The following is a 22,338-nucleotide window of genomic DNA, read 5'->3' on the forward strand; positions in this document are numbered from 1 at the left end:
GAAAGAGATGGGATAGAGAAAAGAGATGGGATAGAGAAAGAGATGGGATAGAGAAAGAGATGGTGAGAAAGAGATGACTAGAGAAAGAGATGGGATAGAGAAAAGAGATGGACTAGAGAAAGAGATGGGATAGAGAAAGAGATGGGATAGAAAGAGATGGGATAGAGAAAGAGATGGGATAGAGAAAGAGATGGGATAGAGAAAGAGATGGGATAGAGAAAGAGATGGGATAGAGAGGGATAGAGAAAGAGATGGGATAGAGAAAGAGATGGAATAGAGAAAGAGATGGGATAGAGAAAGAGATGGGATAGAGAAAGAGATGGAGAGAGAAAGAGATGGGAGAGTGGGTAGAAAGAGATGGGATAGAGAAAGAGATGGGATAGAAAGAGATGGGATAGAGAAAGAGATGGGATAGAGAAAGAGATGGGATAGAGAAAGAGATGGGATAGAGAAAAGAGATGGGATAGAGAAAGAGATGGGGATAGAGAAAGAGATGGGATAGAGAAAGAGATGGGATAGAGAAAGAGATGGGATAGAGAAAGAGATGGGATAGAGAAAGAGATGGGATAGAGAAAGAGATGGGATAGAGAAAGAGATGGGATAGAGAAAGAGATGGGATAGAGAAAGAGATGGGATAGAGAAAGAGATGGGATAGAGAAAGAGATGGGATAGAGAGGAAAGAGATGGGATAGAGAAAGAGATGGGATGAGAGAAAGAGATGGGATAGAGAAAGAGATGGGATAGAGAAGAGATGGGATAGAGAAAGAGATGGGATAGAGAAAGAGATGATAGAGAAAGAGATGGATAGAGAAAGAGATGGGATAGAGAAAGAGATGGGATAGAGAAGATGGGATAGAGAAAGAGATGGGATAGAGAAAGAGATGGGATAGAGAAAGAGATGGGATAGAGAAAGAGATGGATAGGAGAAAGAGATGGGATAGAGAAAGAGATGGGATAGAGAAAGAGATGGGATAGAGAAAGAGAGATAGAGAAGAGATGGGATAGAGAAAGAGATGGATAGAGAGAAGATAGGAGAGAAAGAGATGGGATAGAGAAAGAGATGGGATAGAAGGAGATGGGATAGAGAAAGAGATGGGATAGAGAAAGAGATGGGATAGAGAAAGAGATGGGATAGAGAAAGAGATGGGATAAGAGAGAGATGGACTAGAGAAAGAGATGGGATAGAGAAAGAGATGGGATAGAAGAGATGGGATTTTGGATGGGATAGAGAGAGACTAGAGAAAGAGTGGATGGAAAGAGAATGGGATAGAGAAAGAGATGAGATAGGAAAGAGATGGGATAGAGAAAGAGATGGGATAGAGAAAGAGATGGGATAGAGAAAGAGATGAAGAGAAAGAGATGGAAGATAGAAAGAGATGGGATAGAGAAAGAGATGGGATAGAGAAAGAGATGGGATAGAGAAAGAGATGGGATAGAGAAAGAGATGGGATAGAGAAAGAGATGGGATAGAGAAAGAGATGGGATAGAGAAAGAGATGGGATAAGAAAGAGATGATAGAAGAGATGGGATAGAGAAAGAGATGGGATAGAGAAAGAGATGGGATAGAGAAAGAGATGGGATAGAGAAAGAGATGGGATAGAGAAAGAGATGGGATAGAGAAAGAGATGGGATAGAGAAAGAGATGGGATAGAGATGGGATAGAGAAAGAGATGGGATAGAGAAAGAGATGGGATAGAGAAAGAGATGGGATAGAGAAAGAGATGGGATAGAGAAAGAGATGGGATAGAGAAAGAGATGGGATAGAGAAAGAGATGGGATAGAGAAAGAAGATGGGATAGAGAAAGAGATGGGATAGAGAAAGAGATGGGATAGAGAAAGAGATGGGATAGAGAAAGAGATGGGATAGAGAAAGAGATGGGATAGAGAAAGAGATGGGATAGAGAAAGAGATGGGATAGAGAAAGAGATGGGATAGAGAAAGAGATGGGATAGAGAAAGAGATGGGGATGTGAGAAAGATGGGATAGAGAAAGAGATGGATAGAGAAAGGATGGGATAGAGAAAGAGATGGATAGAGAAAGAGATGGGATAGAAAGAGATGGGATAGAGAAAGAGATGGGATAGAGAAAGAGATGGGATAGAGGAAAGAGATGGAGAAATGATAGAGAAAGAGATGGGATAGAGAAAGAGGATAGGGATAGAGAAGAAAGAGATGGGATAGAGAAAGAGATGGGATAGAGAAAGAGATGGGATAGAGAAAGAGATGGGATAGAGAAAGAGATGGAATAGAGAAAGAGATGGGATAGAGAAAGAGATGGAATAGAGAAAGAGATGGGATAGAGAAAGAGATGGGATAGAGAAAGAGATGGGATAGAGAAAGAGATGGGATAGAGATGGGATAGAGAAAGAGATGGAATAGAGATGGAATAGAGAAAGAGATGGGATAGAGAAAGAGATGGATAGAGAAAGAGATGGGATAGAGAAAGAGATGGGATAGAGAAAGAGATGGATGGGAGAAAGAGATGGGATAGAGAGAGAGGGGATAGAGAAAGAGATGGGATAGAGAAAGAGATGGGATAGAGAAAGAGATGGGATAGAGAAAGAGATGGGATAGAGAAAGAGGGAGATGAGAGAAAGAGATGGAAGAAAGAGATGGATAGAAAGAGATGGGATAGAGAAAGAGATGGGATAGAGAAAGAGATGGGATAGAGAAAGAGATGGGATAGAGAAAGAGATGGGATAGAGAAAGAGATGGGATAGAAGGAAAAGAGATGGGATGGATAGAAAGAGGATAGAGAGATGGGAGAGAGAAAGAGATGGGATAGAGAAAGAGATGGGATAGAGAAAGAGATGGGATAGAGAAAGAGAGATGGGATAGAGAAAGAGATGGGATGAGAAAGAGATGGGATAGAGAAAGAGATGGGATAGAGAAAGAGATGGGATAGAGAGATGGGATAGAAAGAGATGGGATAGAGGAAAGAGATGGGATAGAGAAAGAGATGGGATAGAGAAAGAGATGGGATAGAAGAGGATGAGAAAGAGATGGATAGAGAAAGAGATGGGATAGAGAAAGAGATGGGATATAGAAAGAGATGGGATAGAGAAAGAGATGGAGATAGAAAGAGATGGGATAGAGAAATGAGATGGGATAGAGAAAGAGATGGGATAGAGAAAGAGATGGGATAGAGAAAGAGATGGGATAGAGAAAGAGATGGGATAGAGAAAGAGATGGGATAGAGAAAGAGATGGGATAGAGAAGAGGATGAGAAAGAGATGGGATAGAGAAAGAGATGGGATAGAGAAAGAGATGGGATAGAGAAAGAGATGGGATAGAGAAAGAGATGGGATAGAGAAAGAGATGGGATAGAGAAAGAGATGGGATAGAGAAAGAGATGGGATTTTGGATGGGATAGAGAAAGAGATGGACTAGAGAAAGAGATGGAATAGAGAAAGAGATGGAATAGAGAAAGAGATGGAATAGAGAAAGAGATAGGATAGAGAAAGAGATGGGATAGAGAAAGAGATGGGATAGAGATGGGAAAGAGATGGGTTAGAGATGGGATAGAGAAAGAGATGGAATAGAGAAAGAGATGGAATAGAGAAAGAGATGGGACAGAGAAAGAGATGGAATAGAGATGGGAAAGAGAAAGAGATGGGATTCAAATCTGTGTCCAGACCAAAACAACAGACATGACTGATTTTGTTTTCGCAATGGACTATTTGTTTCTTGACTTTTCCGTACATTTGATCTAACATAACACACAGTAGTACAAATAGGCATATTTTTCTTCCTTTGCATATTTACTGTATGTTTGCCTACAGTATGCTGTTTGACATGTATTGGGTCATATTGAAATATAAAACTTTAATATGTGTTCCATTCTTGTTTGAGTACACACAAACAATATACAGTATAACAACATAATCTTAGTCTTTCCACTGAAATAGGTTCTGATAGTAGTGTTTTGAATATGTCACATTAGTGTGATCTCGGTGTGTCTCATTTTGAGCAGAGAGTACATGATTTTGATTGCTGTGTTTCATTCGCAATAAAGTCTGTGAGGTTTGGGGAAATTGTCTCTTTTGTGTTTTGTGTTTAGAGATTTGAGGACCTGAGAGGGGCCAGGTGATCCTGAGCAGCAAATGTATGTTCTAATTTGGGACAACAATTTAACAATTGGGGAAAAAAATGGAATCAGGCAGAAATTCTTTACTTCTCTTTTTTAAAGACTTTATTGCTGGTGATTTGTCTTGGTGTTGAGATCAAGATTGTAACAACATCAACACACAGTAATCCCATCAGAAACCAAAGAAGATGGGAGATACTGTCACTCAACCTACATAGTACAGGATAACGCTAGCCCAACCTACATAGTACAGGATAACGCTAGCCCAATCTACATAGTACAGGATAACGCTAGCCCAACCTACATAGTACAGGATAACGCTAGCCCAACCTACATAGTACAGGATAACGCTAGCCCCAATCTACATAGTACAGGATAACGCTAGCCCAACCTACATAGTACAGGATAACGCTAGCCCAACCTACATAGTACAGGATAACGCTAGCCCAACCCTACATAGTACAGGATAACGCTAGCCCAACCTACATAGTACAGGATAACGCTTAGCCCAACCTACATAGTACAGGATAACGCTAGCCCAACCTACATAGTACAGGATAACGCTAGCCCAATCTACATAGTACAGGATAACGCTAGCCCAATCTACATAGTACAGGATAACGCTAGCCCAATCTACATAGTACAGGATAACGCTAGCCCAACCTACATAGTACAGGATAACGCTAGCCCAAACTACATAGTACAGGATAACGCTAGCCCAACCTACATAGTACAGGATAACGCTAGCCCAACCTACATAGTACAGGATAACGCTAGCCCAACCTACATAGTACAGGATAACGCTAGCCCAATCTACATAGTACAGGATAACGCTAGCCCAACCTACATAGTACAGGATAACGCTAGCCCAACCTACATAGTACAGGATAATGCTAGCCCAACCTACATAGTACAGGATAACGCTAGCCCAACCTACATAGTACAGGATAACGCTAGCCCAACCTACATAGTACAGGATAACGCTAGCCCAAACTACATAGTACAGGATAACACTAGGCCAATGTCAGCCTGAATACATCAAATAGGATATAGACTACATGATAATGGATATGATGGATATATAGATTACATTATGATGGATATATAGATTACATTATGATGGATATATAGATTACATTATGATGGATATATAGATTACATTATGATGGATATATAGATTACATTATGATGGATATATAGATTACATTATGATGGATATATAGATTACATTATGATGGATATATAGATTACATTATGATGGATATATAGATTACATTATGATGGATATATAGATTACATTATGATGGATATATAGATTACATTATGATGGATATATAGATTACATTATGAATTAGGATACAGGATTTACAGTATGTGAGAAAGATCAGCTTTTCGCAATAATAATATCACCAAAAGTAGAAAGCAGAGGACAGCGCTACCAACGTATTTCATCACACATAGCTGAGCAGGAACCCACTGAAGGTAGTGACGTTTACAGAGTCCCACACGTGTGCGTTAGCCATTAAGCGTAGGAAGACCTGGTCCCCCACCTCCAGCTGTAGAGTGACTGCGTTCCCCCCGTTGTCAGCTCCATCACTGCTACACTGGTGATCAGAGGAACTGGCCATGCGCTGTCCATTCCTGAACAAGGAAATGTAATGGGCATGATCTCCTCCCGCATGGTAGAAGAAGCTGAAGTAGTAGACCCCTGCAACAGGGGCAGCAAATACACCTGTACTTGGATTGTAGGCACTGCCGATGTTAGTGATGACTTCTTTGTAGATCAGGGTAGTGTCATGGTCGAATGGCCCGGTGTGCCCGTTCCCGCCCAGGGCAGCCGAAAAGATCACCTTCGCTCTCTCGTGATTTTTCAGTTCCTCGAGTTGATTCTCGCTAACTTTTAGCTGGTGTGATGTCACGAGAGGCTGTGTCCTGGAGGGACGTTACATCCCCCTGAGGTGGCTGCAAACCCAGACAGCTATGGCTCCATCTGCTGGTATGGTCGGGAACTCCACCCCTCTATGGCCAATCTTCCCACGCAGCTGAAACAAATGAGGAGCTGATGAGCTGAAGGTTTGAGAAGGGAAGAGACACAGTCTCCAACCTGGGCTCTCTGGAGGACAAGAGGGCTGCAAGTCCACTTCCATGAGGAATATAAGGATTTGGAGATACTTACCTTTGGGAAATACTCACCCTTGGATATATGCACCTGTGGAAATACGTGAGAGACATTTGGAAGGACTTTTTGCTGGGTTGGCCACTAGCTGCAACGTGGACTACAGTAAGGCTGGGGGAAAAGTTATCTGAGCGAGAGAGAATTATGATTTTGGATGTGGAAGAGACATCCCTGAACTGTTAACCCTTAAAGAGCCACAAGAGAACAGAATTTTGTTATATTTTCGTTAATTTCCCAAGACCTATAATAAAATCCTTGTTTTGTTTGAACCTTGTCTCCTTGCACTACTTGAGCAATCCCGCTGAAAGCTGTGTAGCCTCTCGTGACGTCACAGATGGTGGAGAATACGGGCACGCTCAAGCGTTAATAGTGCATGTCAGAGGAGGATACCGAAGGTTTGATCACCCAGTTTTCCAAGTTGGCCGTAGGCTCCCGCCGACTGAAATGGAGGACATATTGAAAGCCCTTGTTGCTGGCCAGCAAGCCCAGATGCAAGCAAACGTGGCTCTCTTGGAGGAGCAAAAGAAAGCCAACCTTCTGAAGGCAGAGGAATTGCAGTTGCAGAGACAGAGGGTTGTCCAAAATACCCGCCCAATAAAGGCAAGTGACTTTATATCTAAGATGGGAGCTACCGATGACATTGAGGCATACCTGCATGCATTTGAGGCCACGGCCACTAGGGAAGCCTGGCCCAAGCAACAGTGGGTTGGTCTGTTAGCCCCCCTTTCTAACCGGGGAATCGCTGAATGCTGTCCGGGACCTGGGCCCTGACCAGGTTACTGACTATGATGCCCTGAAGTCTGAGATCCTCAGCAGATATGGACTCACAAAGTTTGGTATGGCCCAGCGCTTTCACAGCTGGACCTTCCAACCAGACCAACCTCCTCGGGCGCAGATGCATGAACTTGTCCGAATCGCAAGGAAATGGCTGGATCCGCAGAGGAATACAGCAGCGGCGGTGGTGGAGGCCGTTGTGGTGGATCGTTACCTACGCGCCCCTGCCTTATGAGGCAAAACGGTTCATCAGTCAACAGGCCTTGACCACGGCTGATCTGACCGTGGAAGCTGTGGAAAAGTACCAGGCCACAGCGGAGATGCTGAATGCTTCCCCAAAAGACCCCAGGAGTGCGGCCCCACCACAAATGGGGAAGAACCCGTCCAAAGGACCCCAAGGTCTCGAACCCAGCCACGTCAGGACTTATCCCGGCTCCAGGGGAGCCAGAAACCAGGCGGGTCCAAGAAGAGTACACCAGGAGGGAAACTCGACAGTGTTACCGGTGTGGGGAGATGGGACATATCTCCTGGCAGTGTGGGAAACCAGCCGATGAACCTATGCCCACTGCGGAGTCCTCCAGCTCAGCACCCACACACCGTTTTGCCTCGCTCTTGGGAGTCGTAGATGGCGGCCCAGATCGACCCCCCACCTGCCCGGTAACTGTGAATCACCATGATGTGGAGGCCTTACTGGATTCTGGTAGCCGGGCCACCCTGGTGCGTAAGGATTTGGTGGGCCCAACGTGTCTGACCCCCGGGAAAGTCCTCCCAGTTTCCTGTGTCCATGGGGACACCAGAGAATACCCCATTACTGAACTTACAAGACCAGCACACGGGGAACCATACACACGACGGCGGGGTGGTTGATTCCCTCCCGTCCCTGTCCTAATTGGACGAGACTGCCCAGCCTTTTACCCACTCTGGAGAGAGTCTCAGGAGAGGATAACCCGAGTACCTCGGAAACGGAGAGGCAAGACTCATCCTGGGAAGGCTCGGTGCAATCCTCCGAGTTACTCACTCCCGCCCGGGCTCTGATAGGGATGGCAGGTGCCCAGACCGACACAGAGACGGAGCTACAGAATCTGGACAAAGAACTGTCTGGTCTGAAGGGGACCGCTGAGAGGTATCGTTTGTTAAAGCAACAGTTAGACATGAAGACAGAAGAGTTAGATATCCTCCAGGCTAAACTCCAACAGAGCTCCTTCCATAAGCAACAGGAGGAGCTGGAGAGGCTGCGCAGGACCATCGAGGAGTGTGAGGAGACCCTGCGCAGTAGTAAGGAGGTCCAGAAGAAGGCAGAGGAGAAGTACAAGGTGTTGGAGAACAAGATGAAGAATGCGGAGGCAGAGAGAGAGAGAAGGAACTGAAAGCTGCTCAACAGAAGCTAAACTCTGCTAAAACCAAGGCTGATGCGTTCAGTAAGAAACTCAAGGAGAGACAACAGGAGGCTGAGTCCCTGGTCCTAGAGTTGGAGGAGTTGAAGAGAGAGCAGGCTGGCAAGCACCCACGGCAATGCGGACGCCCTCTCCCGGCGTGATGCCTTCTTCGCTGCCTTTACGCCGAGGACGTCGGTCCCGAGGAGGGGGGATGTGTGATGTCACGAGAGGCTGTGTCCTGGAGGGGACGTTACATCCCTGAGGTGGCTGCAAACCCAGACAGCTATCTGCTGGTATGGTCGGGAACTCCACCCCTCTATGGCCAATCTTCCCACGCAGCTGAAACAAATGAGGAGCTGATGAGCTGAAGGTTTGAGAAGGAAGAGACACAGTCTCCAACCTGGGCTCTCTGGAGGACAAGAGGGCTGCAAGTCCACTTCCATGAGGAATATAAGGATTTGGAGATACTTACCTTTGGGAAATACTCACCCTTGGATATATGCACCTGTGGAAATACGTGAGAGACATTTGGAAGGACTTTTTGCTGGGTTGGCCACTAGCTGCAACGTGGACTACAGTAAGGCTGGGGAAAAGTTATCTGAGCGAGTGAGAATTATGATTTTGGATGTGGAAGAGACATCCCTGAACTGTTAACCCTTAAAGAGCCACAAGAGAACAGAATTTTGTTATATTTTCGTTAATTTCCCAAGACCTATAATAAAATCCTTGTTTTGTTTGAACCTTGTCTCCTTGCACTACTTGAGCAATCCCGCTGAAAGCTGTGTAGCCTCTCGTGACGTCACACTGGGTTTCCATGACTCCCAGTTTTTCCACCGTGGTTCGCAGTTTCTCCTCCATGACACCGAAGTCTTTCAGCAGCTTGCACAAGTCAGGGTAGCATGAGTCCTGTGATGTCTGGGATTCAGTCTCTTCTCCCGCCGCAGACAGGCTGCAGCAGCACAGTGATACCAACAGACACGCAGTAGTCTTCATTTCTCTCTGTATTCCGGAGTTTTCTCTGCCTCTTTATACAGCTAGGATGTGGATCATGTTTCAGACTCTCCTTGTACATTCCATTTATTTCGCAATTCTTTATTGCTAGTGTTGCGAAATTTGGTAATTTCCTTGGTCAGTGTTTTTTCCACAAGCACATGAAGTAGCCAATTGCCTAAGTAAGAGAACAATAAACCATTTTTTAACATTTAACCTGTCTTCTCTTGAGATTAAAGTATTTTACTGCAAAATATGAATTGCCACAATAATGTGTGTTCTTCAAATTATGTATTTTATTGAAACAGAAACATTCAGTAAATAGCCTTAAAAATAATCTTGAAAATAATTTGTATGTAAAATTTCCAACCAAACAAATTGTGTGATGGGCACTTTTTCAAATGACAAAATGGGTTTTTAAAGGAGAATGTCACCCTGGGGGAATCTGGGCTTGTTTTCATCAGGTCTGAAGCATTTCTAGGACAGTGAGATCTGTTTCACATATAATTGCCCAGGAGGAAGGCAGGTCAGGGCTTCACACGCTGAATGATACACCATATGATACACCCTATGACAGCTTCCGGTGTATTGATGGGGGTGTAGTCCTGATTTGTGGCATTTCGTGATACTGATAGCACTATAAGGCTCTATTTTATATAAGTTTGTGTGGGTGTAGATATGGTTGTCTTTGTTCCATAGAGCCATTGGATGTCTTTCAGGGATGTTCCTATCGGCAGATTCATTAGTAAATAAACAAGCAGACAAATGTTTTCCAGTCTCTGAAAGACTACAACTTGTGTTGGGCGGTGCTTCGTGCTCTCAACTCCACCCCCTTTGGCAGTTCTATCTAGACGGAAAATGTTATAGTTGGGGATGGAAATTTCAGAATTTTTGGTGGCCTTCCTAAGCCAGGATTCAGACACTGCTAGAACATCAGGGTTGGCGGAGTGTGCTAACGCAGTGAATAACTCAAACTTAGGAAGGAGGCTTCTGATATTTATGTGCAGAAAACCAAGACTTTTACGGTTACAGAAGTCAACAAATGATAGCTCCTGGGGAGTAGGAGTGATACTGGGGGCTGCAGGGCCTGGGTTAGCCCTCTACATCACCAGAGGAACAGAGGAGGACTAGAATAAGGATACGACTAAAGGCTTTAAGAACTGGTCTTCTAGTGCGTTAGGTACATAGAATAAAGGGGGCAGTTCTCCGGGCGTTGTAGAAAAGATTCAGGGCATTATGTACAGAAAAAGGATATGGAAGGATATGAGTACAGTTCAGGTAACCCTAAGCGTTGGGTAACAATGAAAGAGATAAGCGTCATTGGAGGCATCGATGGAGCCGGTCTCGGCGTGTATGGGGGAGGAACAAAGGAACTATATGGGAGGCAGTTTGAGAGGGACTAGGGGTTCTACATTGAAATTGTATAATAAGAACTAACCCAAACAGCAATAGGCAAGGCATAATTGACATGGGAGAGAGGCATAAAGCAGTCACATGTGTTATTAGAGAGAGCTAAGACACAACTGGAAATAGCGATAACGTTTGGGCTAAGACTAAACAGAATAAACAGGACAGGGTACCGTGTAAAGGAACAGTCCAGCAGGCATCAGCTGTGCAGCTGAGTGATCATAAGGTCCAGTGAACAGCAATATGTGAGTCCGAGAGCAGTTCAAATTGGTGCTTCAGCACAGCTAGCAGGGTGCTAGCGGGCCGGGAGGCAGATGGATCTTCGTGGTCGTCGCAGCGGAAGCCTGTTGAAACCACATCAGACTATTACGTCGGCAAACCAGTCGTGTTGGATCGGCGGGGCTCAGTGTCAACACTAGGAGGTCCCGTCCGGTTGACAGAGAGGTAGATAGCCGGGAGATGGGCCTGAGGCTAGCTCAAGGCTAACTGGTGCTTGCTATAGGGTAATGGTAATCAGCCAACAACAGGTTGCAGCTAGCTAGCTGGTTGTGATGATCCGGCGCTAGGGTCCAGTGATTCCGGGCAGAAAGTCCAATAAGCTCTGGGTCGATAGCACGCTGGGTCGATAGCACGCTGTGCAGACTGGCCGACAATAGCCATTTACAACATTAACAATGTCTACACTGTATTTCTGATCAATTTGATGTTATTTTAATGGACAAAAAAATTGCTTTTCTTTCGAAAACAAGGACATTTCTAAGTGACCCCAAACTTTAGAACGGTAGTGTACAATCTGCAGATTTGTCACACAACACAGGGCATTAACTTTTTTTGTCCTACTTGTCCTTCGAACAAGTAGGACTGATCTTTTACTTGTCCGAAAGCTGTCCCCCCAAAAATTAAAGTAACACCATCGGCCAAAAGGGTGACTGAAAATGAGTGACGTACATAGGAGAGATATGAAATAATTTTCTGCGCTTGCCCGATGTTATCGCCCCTAGGCAGCAATTCCAAAAAATATAAAAGACTGTTACGGGAGGGACGAGAGGAATCATGACACTAAAGACAAATAAGTTCTCCCACTTAAAAAGATGAGAGAGGCCTGTAATTTTCATCATAGGTACACGTCAACTATGACAGACAAATTGAGAGAAAAAAGATCCAGAAAATCACATTGTAGGATTTTTAATGAATTTATTTGCAAATTATGGTGGAAAATAAGTATTTGGTCACCTACAAATAAGCAAGATTTCTGGCTCTCACAGACCTGTAACTTCTTCTTTAAGAGGCTCCTCTGTCCTCCACTCGTTACCTGTATTAATGGCACCTGTTTGAACTTGTTATCAGTATAAAAGACACCTGTCCACAACCTCAAACAGTCACGCTCCAAACTCCACTATGGCCAAGACCAAAGAGCTGTCAAAGGACACCCAGAAACAAAATTGTAGACCTGCACCAGGCTGGGAAGACTGAATCTGCAATAGGTAAGCAGCTTGGTTTGAAGAAATCAACTGTGGGAGCAATTATTAGGAAATGGAAGACATACAAGACCACTGATAATCTCCTCGATCTGGGGCTCCACGCAAGATCTCACCCCGTGGGGTCAAAATGATCACAAGAACGGTGAGCAAAAATCCCAGAACCACACGGGGGGGACCCTAGTGAATGACCTGCAGAGAGCTGGGACCAAAGTAACAAAGCCTACCATCAGTAACACACTACGCCGCCAGGGACTCAAATCCTGCAGTGCCAGACGTGTCCCCCTGCTTAAGCCAGTACATGTCCAGGCCCGTCTGAAGTTTGCTAGAGTGCATTTGCATGATCCAGAAGAGGATTGGGAGAATGTCATATGGTCAGATGAAACCAAAATAGAACATTTTGGTAAAAACTCAACTCGTCGTGTTTGGAGGACAAAGAATGCTGAGTTGCATCCAAAGAACACCATACCTACTGTGAAGCATGGGGATGGAAACATCATGCTTTGGGGCTGTTTTTCTGCAAAGGGACCAGGACGACTGATCCATGTAAAGGAAAGAATGGGGCCATGTATCGTGAGATTTTGAGTGAAAACCTCCTTCCATCAGCAAGGGCATTGAAGATGAAACGTGGCTGGGTCTTTCAGCATGACAATGATCCCAAACACACTGCCCGGGCAACGAAGGAGTGGCTTCGTAAGAAGCATTTCAAGGTCCTGGAGTGGCCTAGCCAGTCTCCAGATCTCAACCCCATAGAAAATCTTTGGAGGGAGTTGAAAGTCTGTGTTGCCCAGCGACAGCCCCAAAACATCACTGCTCTAGAGGAGATCTGCATGGAGGAATGGGCAAAAATACCAGCAACAGTGTGTGAAAACCTTGTGAAGACTTACAGAAAACATTTGACCTGTGTCATTGCCAACAAAGGGTATATATCAAAGTATTGAGAAACTTTTGTTATTGACCAAATACTTATTTTCCACCATAATTTGCAAATAAATTCATAAAAAATCCTACAATGTGATTCTCTGGATTTTTTTTCCTCATTTTGTCTGTCATAGTTGACGTGTACCTATGATGAAAATTACAGGCCTCTCTCATCTTTTTAAGTGGGAGAACTTGCACAATTGGTGGCTGACTAAATACTTTTTTTCCCCACTGTATACTGAGATCATGTGACAGATCATGTGACACTTAGATTGCGCACAGGTGGGCTTTATTTAACTAATTATGTGACTTCTGAAGGTAATTGGTTGCACCAGATCTTATTTAGGGGCTTCATAGCAAAGGGGGTGAATACATATGCACGCACCACTTTTCCATTATTTATTTTTTAGAATGATTAGAAACAAGTAATTTTTTTCATTTCACTTCACCAACTTGGACTATTTTGTGTATTATTATTATATATATATTTTTTTACCTTTATTTAACTAGGCAAGTCAGTTAAGAACAAATTCTTATTTACAATGACGGCCTACACCGGACAAACCCGGACAACGCTGAGCCAATTGTGCGCCGCCCTATGGGACTGCCAATCACGGCCGGTTGTGATACAGCCTGGAATCAAACCAGGGGGTCTGTAGTGACACCTCAAGCACTGAGATGCAGTGCCTTAGACCGCTGAGATGCAGTGCCTTAGACCGCTGAGATGCAGTGCCTTAGACCGCTGAGATGCAGTGCCTTAGACCGCTGAGATGCAGTGCCTTAGACCGCTGAGATGCAGTGCCATAGACCGCTGAGATGCAGTGCCTTAGACCGCTGAGATGCAGTGCCTTAGACCGCTGAGATGCAGTGCCTTAGACCGCTGAGATGCAGTGCCTTAGACCGCTGAGATGCAGTGCCTTAGACCGCTGAGATGCAGTGCCTTAGACCGCTGAGATGCAGTGCCTTAGACCGCTGAGATGCAGTGCCTTAGACCGCTGAGATGCAGTGCCTTAGACCGCTGAGATGCAGTGCCATAGACCGCTGAGATGCAGTGCCTGAGACCGCTGAGATGCAGTGCCTTAGACCGCTGAGATGCAGTGCCTTAGACCGCTGAGATGCAGTGCCTTAGACCGCTGAGATGCAGTGCCTTAGACCGCTGAGATGCAGTGCCTTAGACCGCTGAGATGCAGTGCCTTAGACCGCTGAGATGCAGTGCCTTAGACCGCTGAGATGCAGTGCCTTAGACCGCTGAGATGCAGTGCCTTAGACCGCTGAGATGCAGTGCCTTAGACCGCTGAGATGCAGTGCCTTAGACCGCTGAGATGCAGTGCCTTAGACCGCTGAGATGCAGTGCCATAGACCGCTGAGATGCAGTGCCATAGACCGCTGAGATGCAGTGCCATAGACCGCTGAGATGCAGTGCCTTAGACCGCTGAGATGCAGTGCCTTAGACCGCTGAGATGCAGTGCCTTAGACCGCTGAGATGCAGTGCCTTAGACCGCTGAGATGCAGTGCCTTAGACCGCTGAGATGCAGTGCCTTAGACCGCTGAGATGCAGTGCCTTAGACCGCTGAGATGCAGTGCCTTAGGACCGCTGAGATGCAGTGCCTTAGACCGCTGAGATGCAGTGCCTTAGACCGCTGAGATGCAGTGCCTTAGACCGCTGAGATGCAGTGCCTTAGACCGCTGAGATGCAGTGCCTTAGACCGCTGAGATGCAGTGCCTTAGACCGCTGAGATGCAGTGCCTTAGACCGCTGAGATGCAGTGCCTTAGACCGCTGAGATGCAGTGCCTTAGACCGCTGAGATGCAGTGCCTTAGACCGCTGAGATGCAGTGCCTTAGACCGCTGAGATGCAGTGCCTTAGACCGCTGAGATGCAGTGCCTTAGACCGCTGAGATGCAGTGCCTTAGACCGCTGAGATGCAGTGCCTTAGACCGCTGAGATGCAGTGCCTTAGACCGCTGAGATGCAGTGCCTTAGACCGCTGAGATGCAGTGCCTTAGACCGCTGAGATGCAGTGCCTTAGACCGCTGGAGATGCAGTGCCTTAGACCGCTGAGATGCAGTGCCTTAGACCGCTGAGATGCAGTGCCTTAGACCGCTGAGATGCAGTGCCTTAGACCGCTGAGATGCAGTGCCTTAGACCGCTGAGATGCAGTGCCTTAGACCGCTGAGATGCAGTGCCTTAGACCGCTGAGATGCAGTGCCTTAGACCGCTGAGATGCAGTGCCTTAGACCGCTGAGATGCAGTGCCTTAGACCGCTGAGATGCAGTGCCTTAGACCGCTGAGATGCAGTGCCTTAGACCGCTGAGATGCAGTGCCTTAGACCGCTGAGATGCAGTGCCTTAGACCGCTGAGATGCAGTGCCTTAGACCGCTGAGATGCAGTGCCTTAGACCGCTGAGATGCAGTGCCTTAGACCGCTGAGATGCAGTGCCTTAGACCGCTGAGATGCAGTGCCTTAGACCGCTGAGATGCAGTGCCTTAGACCGCTGAGATGCAGTGCCTTAGACCGCTGAGATGCAGTGCCTTAGACCGCTGAGATGCAGTGCCTTGGACCGCTGAGATGCAGTGCCTTAGACCGCTGAGATGCAGTGCCTTAGACCGCTGAGATGCAGTGCCTTAGACCGGCTGAGATGCAGTGCCTTAGACCGCTGAGATGCAGTGCCTTAGACCGCTGAGATGCAGTGCCTTAGACCGCTGAGATGCAGTGCCTTAGACCGCTGAGATGCAGTGCCTTAGACCGCTGAGATGCAGTGCCTTAGACCGCTGAGATGCAGTGCCTTAGACCGCTGAGATGCAGTGCCTTAGACCGCTGAGATGCAGTGCCTTAGACCGCTGAGATGCAGTGCCTTAGACCGCTGAGATGCAGTGCCTTAGACCGCTGAGATGCAGTGCCTTAGACCGCTGAGATGCAGTGCCTTAGACCGCTAGAGATGCAGTGCCTTAGACCGCTGAGATGCAGTGCCTTAGACCGCTGAGATGCAGTGCCTTAGACCGCTGAGATGCAGTGCCTTAGACCGCTGAGATGCAGTGCCTTGGACCGCTGAGATGCAGTGCCTTAGACCGCTGAGATGCAGTGCCTTAGACCGCTGAGATGCAGTGCCTTAGACCGCTGAGATGCAGTGCCTTAGACCGCTGAGATGCAGTGCCTTAGACCGCTGAGATGCAGTGCCTTAGACCGCTGAGATGCAGTGCCTTAGACCGCTGAGATGCAGTGCCTTAGACCGCTGAGATGCAGTGCCTTAGACCGCTGAGATGCAGTGCCTTAGACCGCTGAGATGCAGTGCCTTAGACCACTGAGATGCAGTGCCTTAGACCACTGAGATGCAGTGCCTTAGACCGCTGCGCCACTCGGGAGCTCATTACATGAAATCCATGCTGTTGTGCAAATGGAATAGACAACAGGTGGAAATTATAGGCAATTAGCAAGACACCCCCAATAAAGGAGTGGTTCTGCAGGTGGTGACCAAAGACCACTTCTCAGTTCCTATGCTTCCTGGCTGATGTTTTGGTCACTTTTGAATGCTGGCGGTGCTTTCACTCTAGTGGTAGCATGAGACGGAGTCTACAACCCACACAAGTGGCTCAGGTAGTACAGCTCATCCAGGATGGCACATCAATGCGAGCTGTGGCAAGAAGGTTAGCTGTGTCTGTCAGCGTAGTGTCCAGAGCATGGAGGCGCTACCAGGAGACAGGCCAGTACATCAGGAGACGTGGAGGAGGCCGTAGGAGGGCAACAACCCAGCAGCAGGACCGCTACCGCCGCCTTTGTGCAAGGAGGAGCAGGAGGAGCACTGCCAGAGCCCTGCAAAATGACCTCCAGCAAGCCACAAATGTGCATGTGTCTGCTCAAACGGTCAGAAACAGACTCCATGAGGGTGGTATGAGGGCCCGACGTCCACAGGTGGGGGTTGTGCTTACAGCCCAACACCGTGCAGGACGTTTGGCATTTGCCAGAGAACACCAAGATTGGCAAATTCGCCACTGGCGCCCTGTGCTCTTCACAGATGAAAGCAGGTTCACACTGAGCACATGTGACAGACGTGACAGAGTCTGGAGACGCCGTGGAGAACGTTCTGCTGCCTACAACATCCTCCAGCATGACCGGTTTGGCGGTGGGTCAGTCATGGTGTGGGGTGGCATTTCTTTGGGGGGCCGCACAGCCCTCCATGTGCTCGTCAGAGGTTGCCTGACTGCCATTAGGTACAGTCAGCGTTTCAATTAATCCCAACAGTGTTCGATGGGGTTGAGGTTCAGGGCTCTGTGCAGGCCAGTCAAGTTCTTCCACACCGATCTCGACAAACCATTTATGTATGGACCTCGCTTTGTGCACGGGGGCATTGTCAAGCTGAATCAGGAAAGGGCCTTCCCCAAACCGTTGCCACAAAGTTGGAAGCACAGAATCGTCTAGAATTCATCACTCCAGAGAACACGTTTCCACTGCTCCAGAGTCCAATGGAGGCGAGCTTTACATCACAACAGCCGACGCTTAGCTTTGCGCATGGTGATCTTAGGCTTGTGTGCGGCTGCTCGGCCATGGAAACCCATTTCATGAAGCTCCCGACGAACAGTTCTTGTGGTGACGTTGCTTCCAGAGACAGTTTGGAACTCGGTGGTGAGTGTTGCAACCGAGGATAGACGATTTTTACGCGCTACGCGCTTCAGCATTCACCGGTCCCGTTCTGTGCGCTTGTGTGGCCTACCACTTCACGGCTAAGCCGTTGTTGCTCCTAGACATTTCCACTTCACAATAACAGCACTTACAGTTGACCGGGGCAACTCTAGCAGGGCACAAATCTGACAAACTGACTTGTTGGAAAGGTGGCATCCTATGACGGTGCCACGTTGAAAGTCACTGAGTTCTTCAGTACGGGCCATTCTACTACAATGTTTGTCTATGGAGATTGCATGGCTGTGTGCTCGATTTTATACACCTGTCAGCAACCAGTGTGGCTGAAACATCAGAATCCACTAATTTGAAAGGGTGTCCACATACTTTTGGCCATGTAGTGTATCTAGTCACCAGAACAATATGCAGCCCCATGCTAACCAAAACAAAACTCTCTCCTCGCCTCTCTCTCCCAGTTAGAAATAGCAACAGAAACAGACAGGATCTAATCAAAACAACATGACAGTCTCTCTCTCCTGGTTAGAAATAGCAACAGAGAAAGACAGGATCTAATCTGAACAATAAGACAGAGGAGAACGGTAACTAGCGCTGTACAACTAATCACATTTTAATTTAAATTGCAATATTGACATGTGCAATATCCATATCACAAGAGGCTGCAATGTTTTTTAAACGCAATGAACGTAAAATTCAAATGTAGTAAGGGTCCCCTGGGAACTCTGACCAACACTTTGGTTCCTACCCTGTCACAACAACTTCTAGTATACCAGTCCTTATCATTAGTTGTCATGCCAAACACCAACCATATAATCAGAATACTCATTTTGTTTCCAACAGTTCACCTAAGTGTTTTGATCTAAATCGCAAGTAAAATCACAATATTTTTTTTTTTTTAAACACAATTCCATTATTTGCTCATACGGTGCAGCCCTAACGGTAACCCTGGTAACCTCCTGACCACGCTGCTTTCCACTCCTATAGGAAACTTCCTGTTTCTTGTGGCCAAATGGTTCTCTTCTTAGTCATACTCACATGACGGTACCAAGCCAAAAACCATACTAAAACCATACTAAAACCATACTGAAACGTCAGAGAATATGGACTAGTTTAGAAGATCCTCTGACTGACCTTAGAACGCAGTTATGCACATAAAGTTAGCTAGAAACGTACTAATAACCACTTATCTGGTGTTATACTACTAATGACATGACACTCCCACTGTTGTGTCGCTGTGTACTTAGGCAGGGGGTTAGGGGGTCAGAGGTTAGGGGTCATGGTACTTACATAGCTGTGCAGAGTTAGGGTTAGGCAGGGGGTTAGGGGGTCAGAGGTCAGGGGTCATGGTACTTACATAGCTGTGCAGAGTTAGGGTTAGGCAGGGGGTTAGGGGGTCAGAGGTCAGGGGTCATGGTACTTACATAGCTGTGCAGAGTTAGGGTTAGGCAGGGGGTTAGGGGGTCAGAGGTCAGGGGTCATGGTACTTACATAGCTGTGCAGAGGTGGGGGTTAGGCAGGGGGTTACGGGGTCAGAGGTCATGGTACTTACATAGCTGTGCAGAGGTGGGGTTAGGCAGGGGGTTACGGGGTCAGAGGTCATGGTACTTACATAGCTGTGCAGAGGTGGGGTTAGGCAGGGGGTTACGGGGTCAGAGGTCATGGTACTTACATAGCTGTGCAGAGGTGGGGTTAGGCAGGGGGTTACGGGGTCAGAGGTTAGGGGTCATGGTACTTACATAGCTGTGCAGAGTTAGGGCTGGGCAGGGGGTTACGGGGTCAGAGGTTAGGGGTCATGGTACTTACATAGCTGTGCAGAGGTGGGGTTAGGCAGGGGGTTACGGGGTCAGAGGTTAGGGGTCATCGTACTTACATAGCTGTGCAGAGGTGGGGTTAGGCAGGGGGTTACGGGACAGAGGTTAGGGGTCGTGGTACTTACATAGCTGTGTGGAGGTGGGGCTGGGAGGGGGGAAGTCCTCGGTGAAGTTGACGTTACACATGTTGGTGCTGCAGCAGCAGAACCTATACGTGCCGTTCTGAATCTGAGACGGGGTGGTGGTAACCACGCAACGGTCATCATGGCACTCCTGCTGGTCACCAATGTGAGTCCAGCAACCTGGGAGAGGAGAGAGAGGAGGATGAGGAGACTGGTGTGGAATCTGAGACATAACCCCCTGCCTAGACCCACCACATAGCCCTCACCTACAGAGAGATTAACCTAGAGAAGAGTCCCCTCAGCCAGCTGGACCTGGGGCTCTGTTCACACAGTTATATGTTTGTTTCATCAGACCAGAGGACATTTCTCCAAAAAGTACGATCTTTGTCCCCATGTGCAGTTGCAAACCGTAGTCTGGCTTTTTTATGGCGGTTTTGGATCAGTGGCTTCTTCCTTGCTGAGCGGCCCTTCAGGTTATATCGATACAGGACTCGTTTTACTGTGGATATAGATACTTTTGTACCCGTTTCCTCCAGCATCTTCACAAGGTCCTTTGCTGTTGTTCTGGGATTGATTTGAAATTTTCGGACCAAAGTACGTTCATCTCTAGTCTCCTTCCTGAACGGTATGACGGCTGCGTGGTCCCATGGTGTTTATACTTGCGTACTATTGTTTGTACAGATGAACGTGGTACCTTGAGGCGTTTGGAAATTGCTCCCAAGGAAGAACCAGACTTGTGGAGGTCTACAATCTTTTTTCTGAGGTCTAGGCTGATTTCTTTAGATTTTTCCATGATGTCAAGCAAAGAGGCACTGAGTCTGAAGGTAGGCCTTGAAATACATCCACAGGTACACCTCCAATTGACTCAAATGATGTCAATTAGCCTATCAGAAGCTTCTAAAGCCATGACATCATTTTCTGGAATCTTCCAAGCTGTTTAAAGGCACAGTCAACTTAGTGTATGTAAACTTCTGACCCACTGGAATTGTGATACAGTGAATTATAAGTGAAATAATCTGTCTGTAAACAATTGTTGGAAAAATTACTTGTGTCATGCACAAAGTAGATGTCCAAACCGACTTGCCAACACTATAGTTTGTTAACAAGAAATTTGTGAAGTGGTTGAAAAACGAGTTTTAATGACTCCAACCTAAGTGTATGTAAACTTCCAACTTCAACTGTATATGGACGAGCAATGACAGAGCGGCATGGACTAAGATACAGTAGAATATTATAGAATAGAATGCAGTATATACATATGAGATGAGTAGTGCAAGATATGGAAACATTATTAAAGTGACTAGTGTTCCATTTATTAAAGTGGCCAGTGATTTCTAATCTATGTATATAGGCAGCAGCCTCTAATGTGCTAGTGAAGGCTATTTAACAGTCTCATTGCCTTGAGATAGAAGCTGTTTTTCAGTCTCTCGGTCCCAGCTTTGATGCACCTGTACTGACCTCGCCTTCTGGATGATAGCGGGATGAACAGGCAGTGGCTCGGGTGGTAGTTGTCCTTGATTATCTTTTTGGCCTTCCTGTGATATCGGGTGCTGTAGGTGTCCTGGAGGGCAGGTAGTTTGCCCCCGGTGATGCGTTGTGCAGACCGCACCACCCTCTGGACAGCCCTGCGGTTACGGGCGGTGCAGTTGCCGTACCAGGCGGTGATACAGGCCAACACAATGCTCTCAATTGTGCATCTGTAAACGTTTGTGAGGGTTTTGTGAGGTTTGTGAGGTTGAAGAGACGTTGTTGCGCCTTCTTCACCACACTGTCTGTGTGGGTGGACCATTTAAGTTTGTCAGTTACACAGAAAGCGGCACAGGTCCTAATCCAGGCACTTGTCATCTCCCGTCTAGATTACTGCAACTCGCTGTTGGCTGGGCTCCCTGCCTGTGCCATTAAACCCCTACAACTCATCCAGAACGCTGCAGCCCGTCTGGTGTTCAACCTTCCCAAGTTCTCTCACGTCACCCCCCTCCTCCGCACACTCCACTGGCTTCCAGTTGAAGCTCGCATCTGCTACAAGACCATGGTGCTTGCCTACGGAGCTGTGAGGGGAACGGCACCTCCGTACCTTCAGGCTCTGATCAGTCCCTACACCCAAACGAGGGCACTATGTCCCCATCTCTAGTGTGTGTGTGTGTGTGTGTGTGTGTGTGTGTGTGTGTGTGTGTGTGTGTGTGTGTGTGTGAGCAGACGTACCCTGTTTGACCAGGTGTATGTCCCCGTCTCTAGTCTTCTCCCACAGGCCATAGCATCGAGAGCCCTTACTGCAGCGTATAGTAGTATTCTCCCTGGTCATAGGCCAGTCACCTGCTCCTCCTCCTCCCCCTGCTCCCCCTGCTCCTCCCCCTGCTCCTCCTGCTCCTCCTCCTCCCCCTGCTCCTCCTCCTCCTCCTCCCCCTGCTCCTCCTGCTCCTCCCCCTTCTCCTCCCCCTGCTCCTCCCCCTGCTCCTCCTCCTCCTCCTCCCCCTGCTCCTCCCCCTGCTCCTCCTCCTGCTCCTCCTACACGCTGCTCTTCATACTGCTGCTGCTGGTCGTTGAACGCACACTCACGCTCCTCGCTC

At 47.2% G+C, this 22,338-nt stretch overlaps 2 protein-coding genes across 2 annotated transcripts in view; both read right to left on the reverse strand.

The window, feature by feature from the left end:
• LOC121560083 (bone morphogenetic protein receptor type-2-like) overlaps positions 1–22,121 on the reverse strand; it is a gene marked incomplete at its 3' end in the record, with an annotated part of 129,182 nt that extends 107,061 nt beyond the window's left edge. Inside the window, exons 1-2 of the mRNA XM_045217934.1 lie at positions 21,974–22,121; positions 19,775–19,951 (exon numbers count right to left, since the gene is read on the reverse strand). Of these exons, the coding sequence (XP_045073869.1) occupies positions 19,775–19,951; positions 21,974–22,073 (277 nt within the window). The remainder of the gene's footprint in view (positions 1–19,774; positions 19,952–21,973) is intronic.
• LOC121562873 (complement C1q-like protein 4) lies at positions 5,397–9,459 on the reverse strand. The gene is made up of 2 exons (XM_045217933.1): positions 9,220–9,459; positions 5,397–5,993 (listed from the first exon to the last, which is right to left on the reverse strand). Exons 1-2 carry the CDS (start codon positions 9,403–9,405, stop codon positions 5,538–5,540), a joined length of 642 nt encoding a protein of 213 aa, XP_045073868.1. The 5' UTR covers positions 9,406–9,459; the 3' UTR covers positions 5,397–5,537.
• Positions 22,122–22,338: the final 217 nt, after the last annotated feature.

This window comes from Coregonus clupeaformis, unplaced genomic scaffold (genome assembly GCF_020615455.1).
Source record: "Coregonus clupeaformis isolate EN_2021a unplaced genomic scaffold, ASM2061545v1 scaf1275, whole genome shotgun sequence".
Classification (NCBI taxonomy): domain Eukaryota; kingdom Metazoa; phylum Chordata; class Actinopteri; order Salmoniformes; family Salmonidae; genus Coregonus; species Coregonus clupeaformis.

Excerpts from the sequence above, each read along its gene's own strand:
- LOC121562873 (XM_045217933.1), bottom strand. The coding sequence starts at position 9,405 with ATGAAGACTACTGCGTGTCTGTTGGTATCACTGTGCTGCTGCAGCCTG. Across the intron at positions 5,994-9,219 it reads AACTGGGAGTCATGGAAACC|CAGCTAAAAGTTAGCGAGAA; the intron begins CAGTGTGACGTC and ends GTGACATCACAC.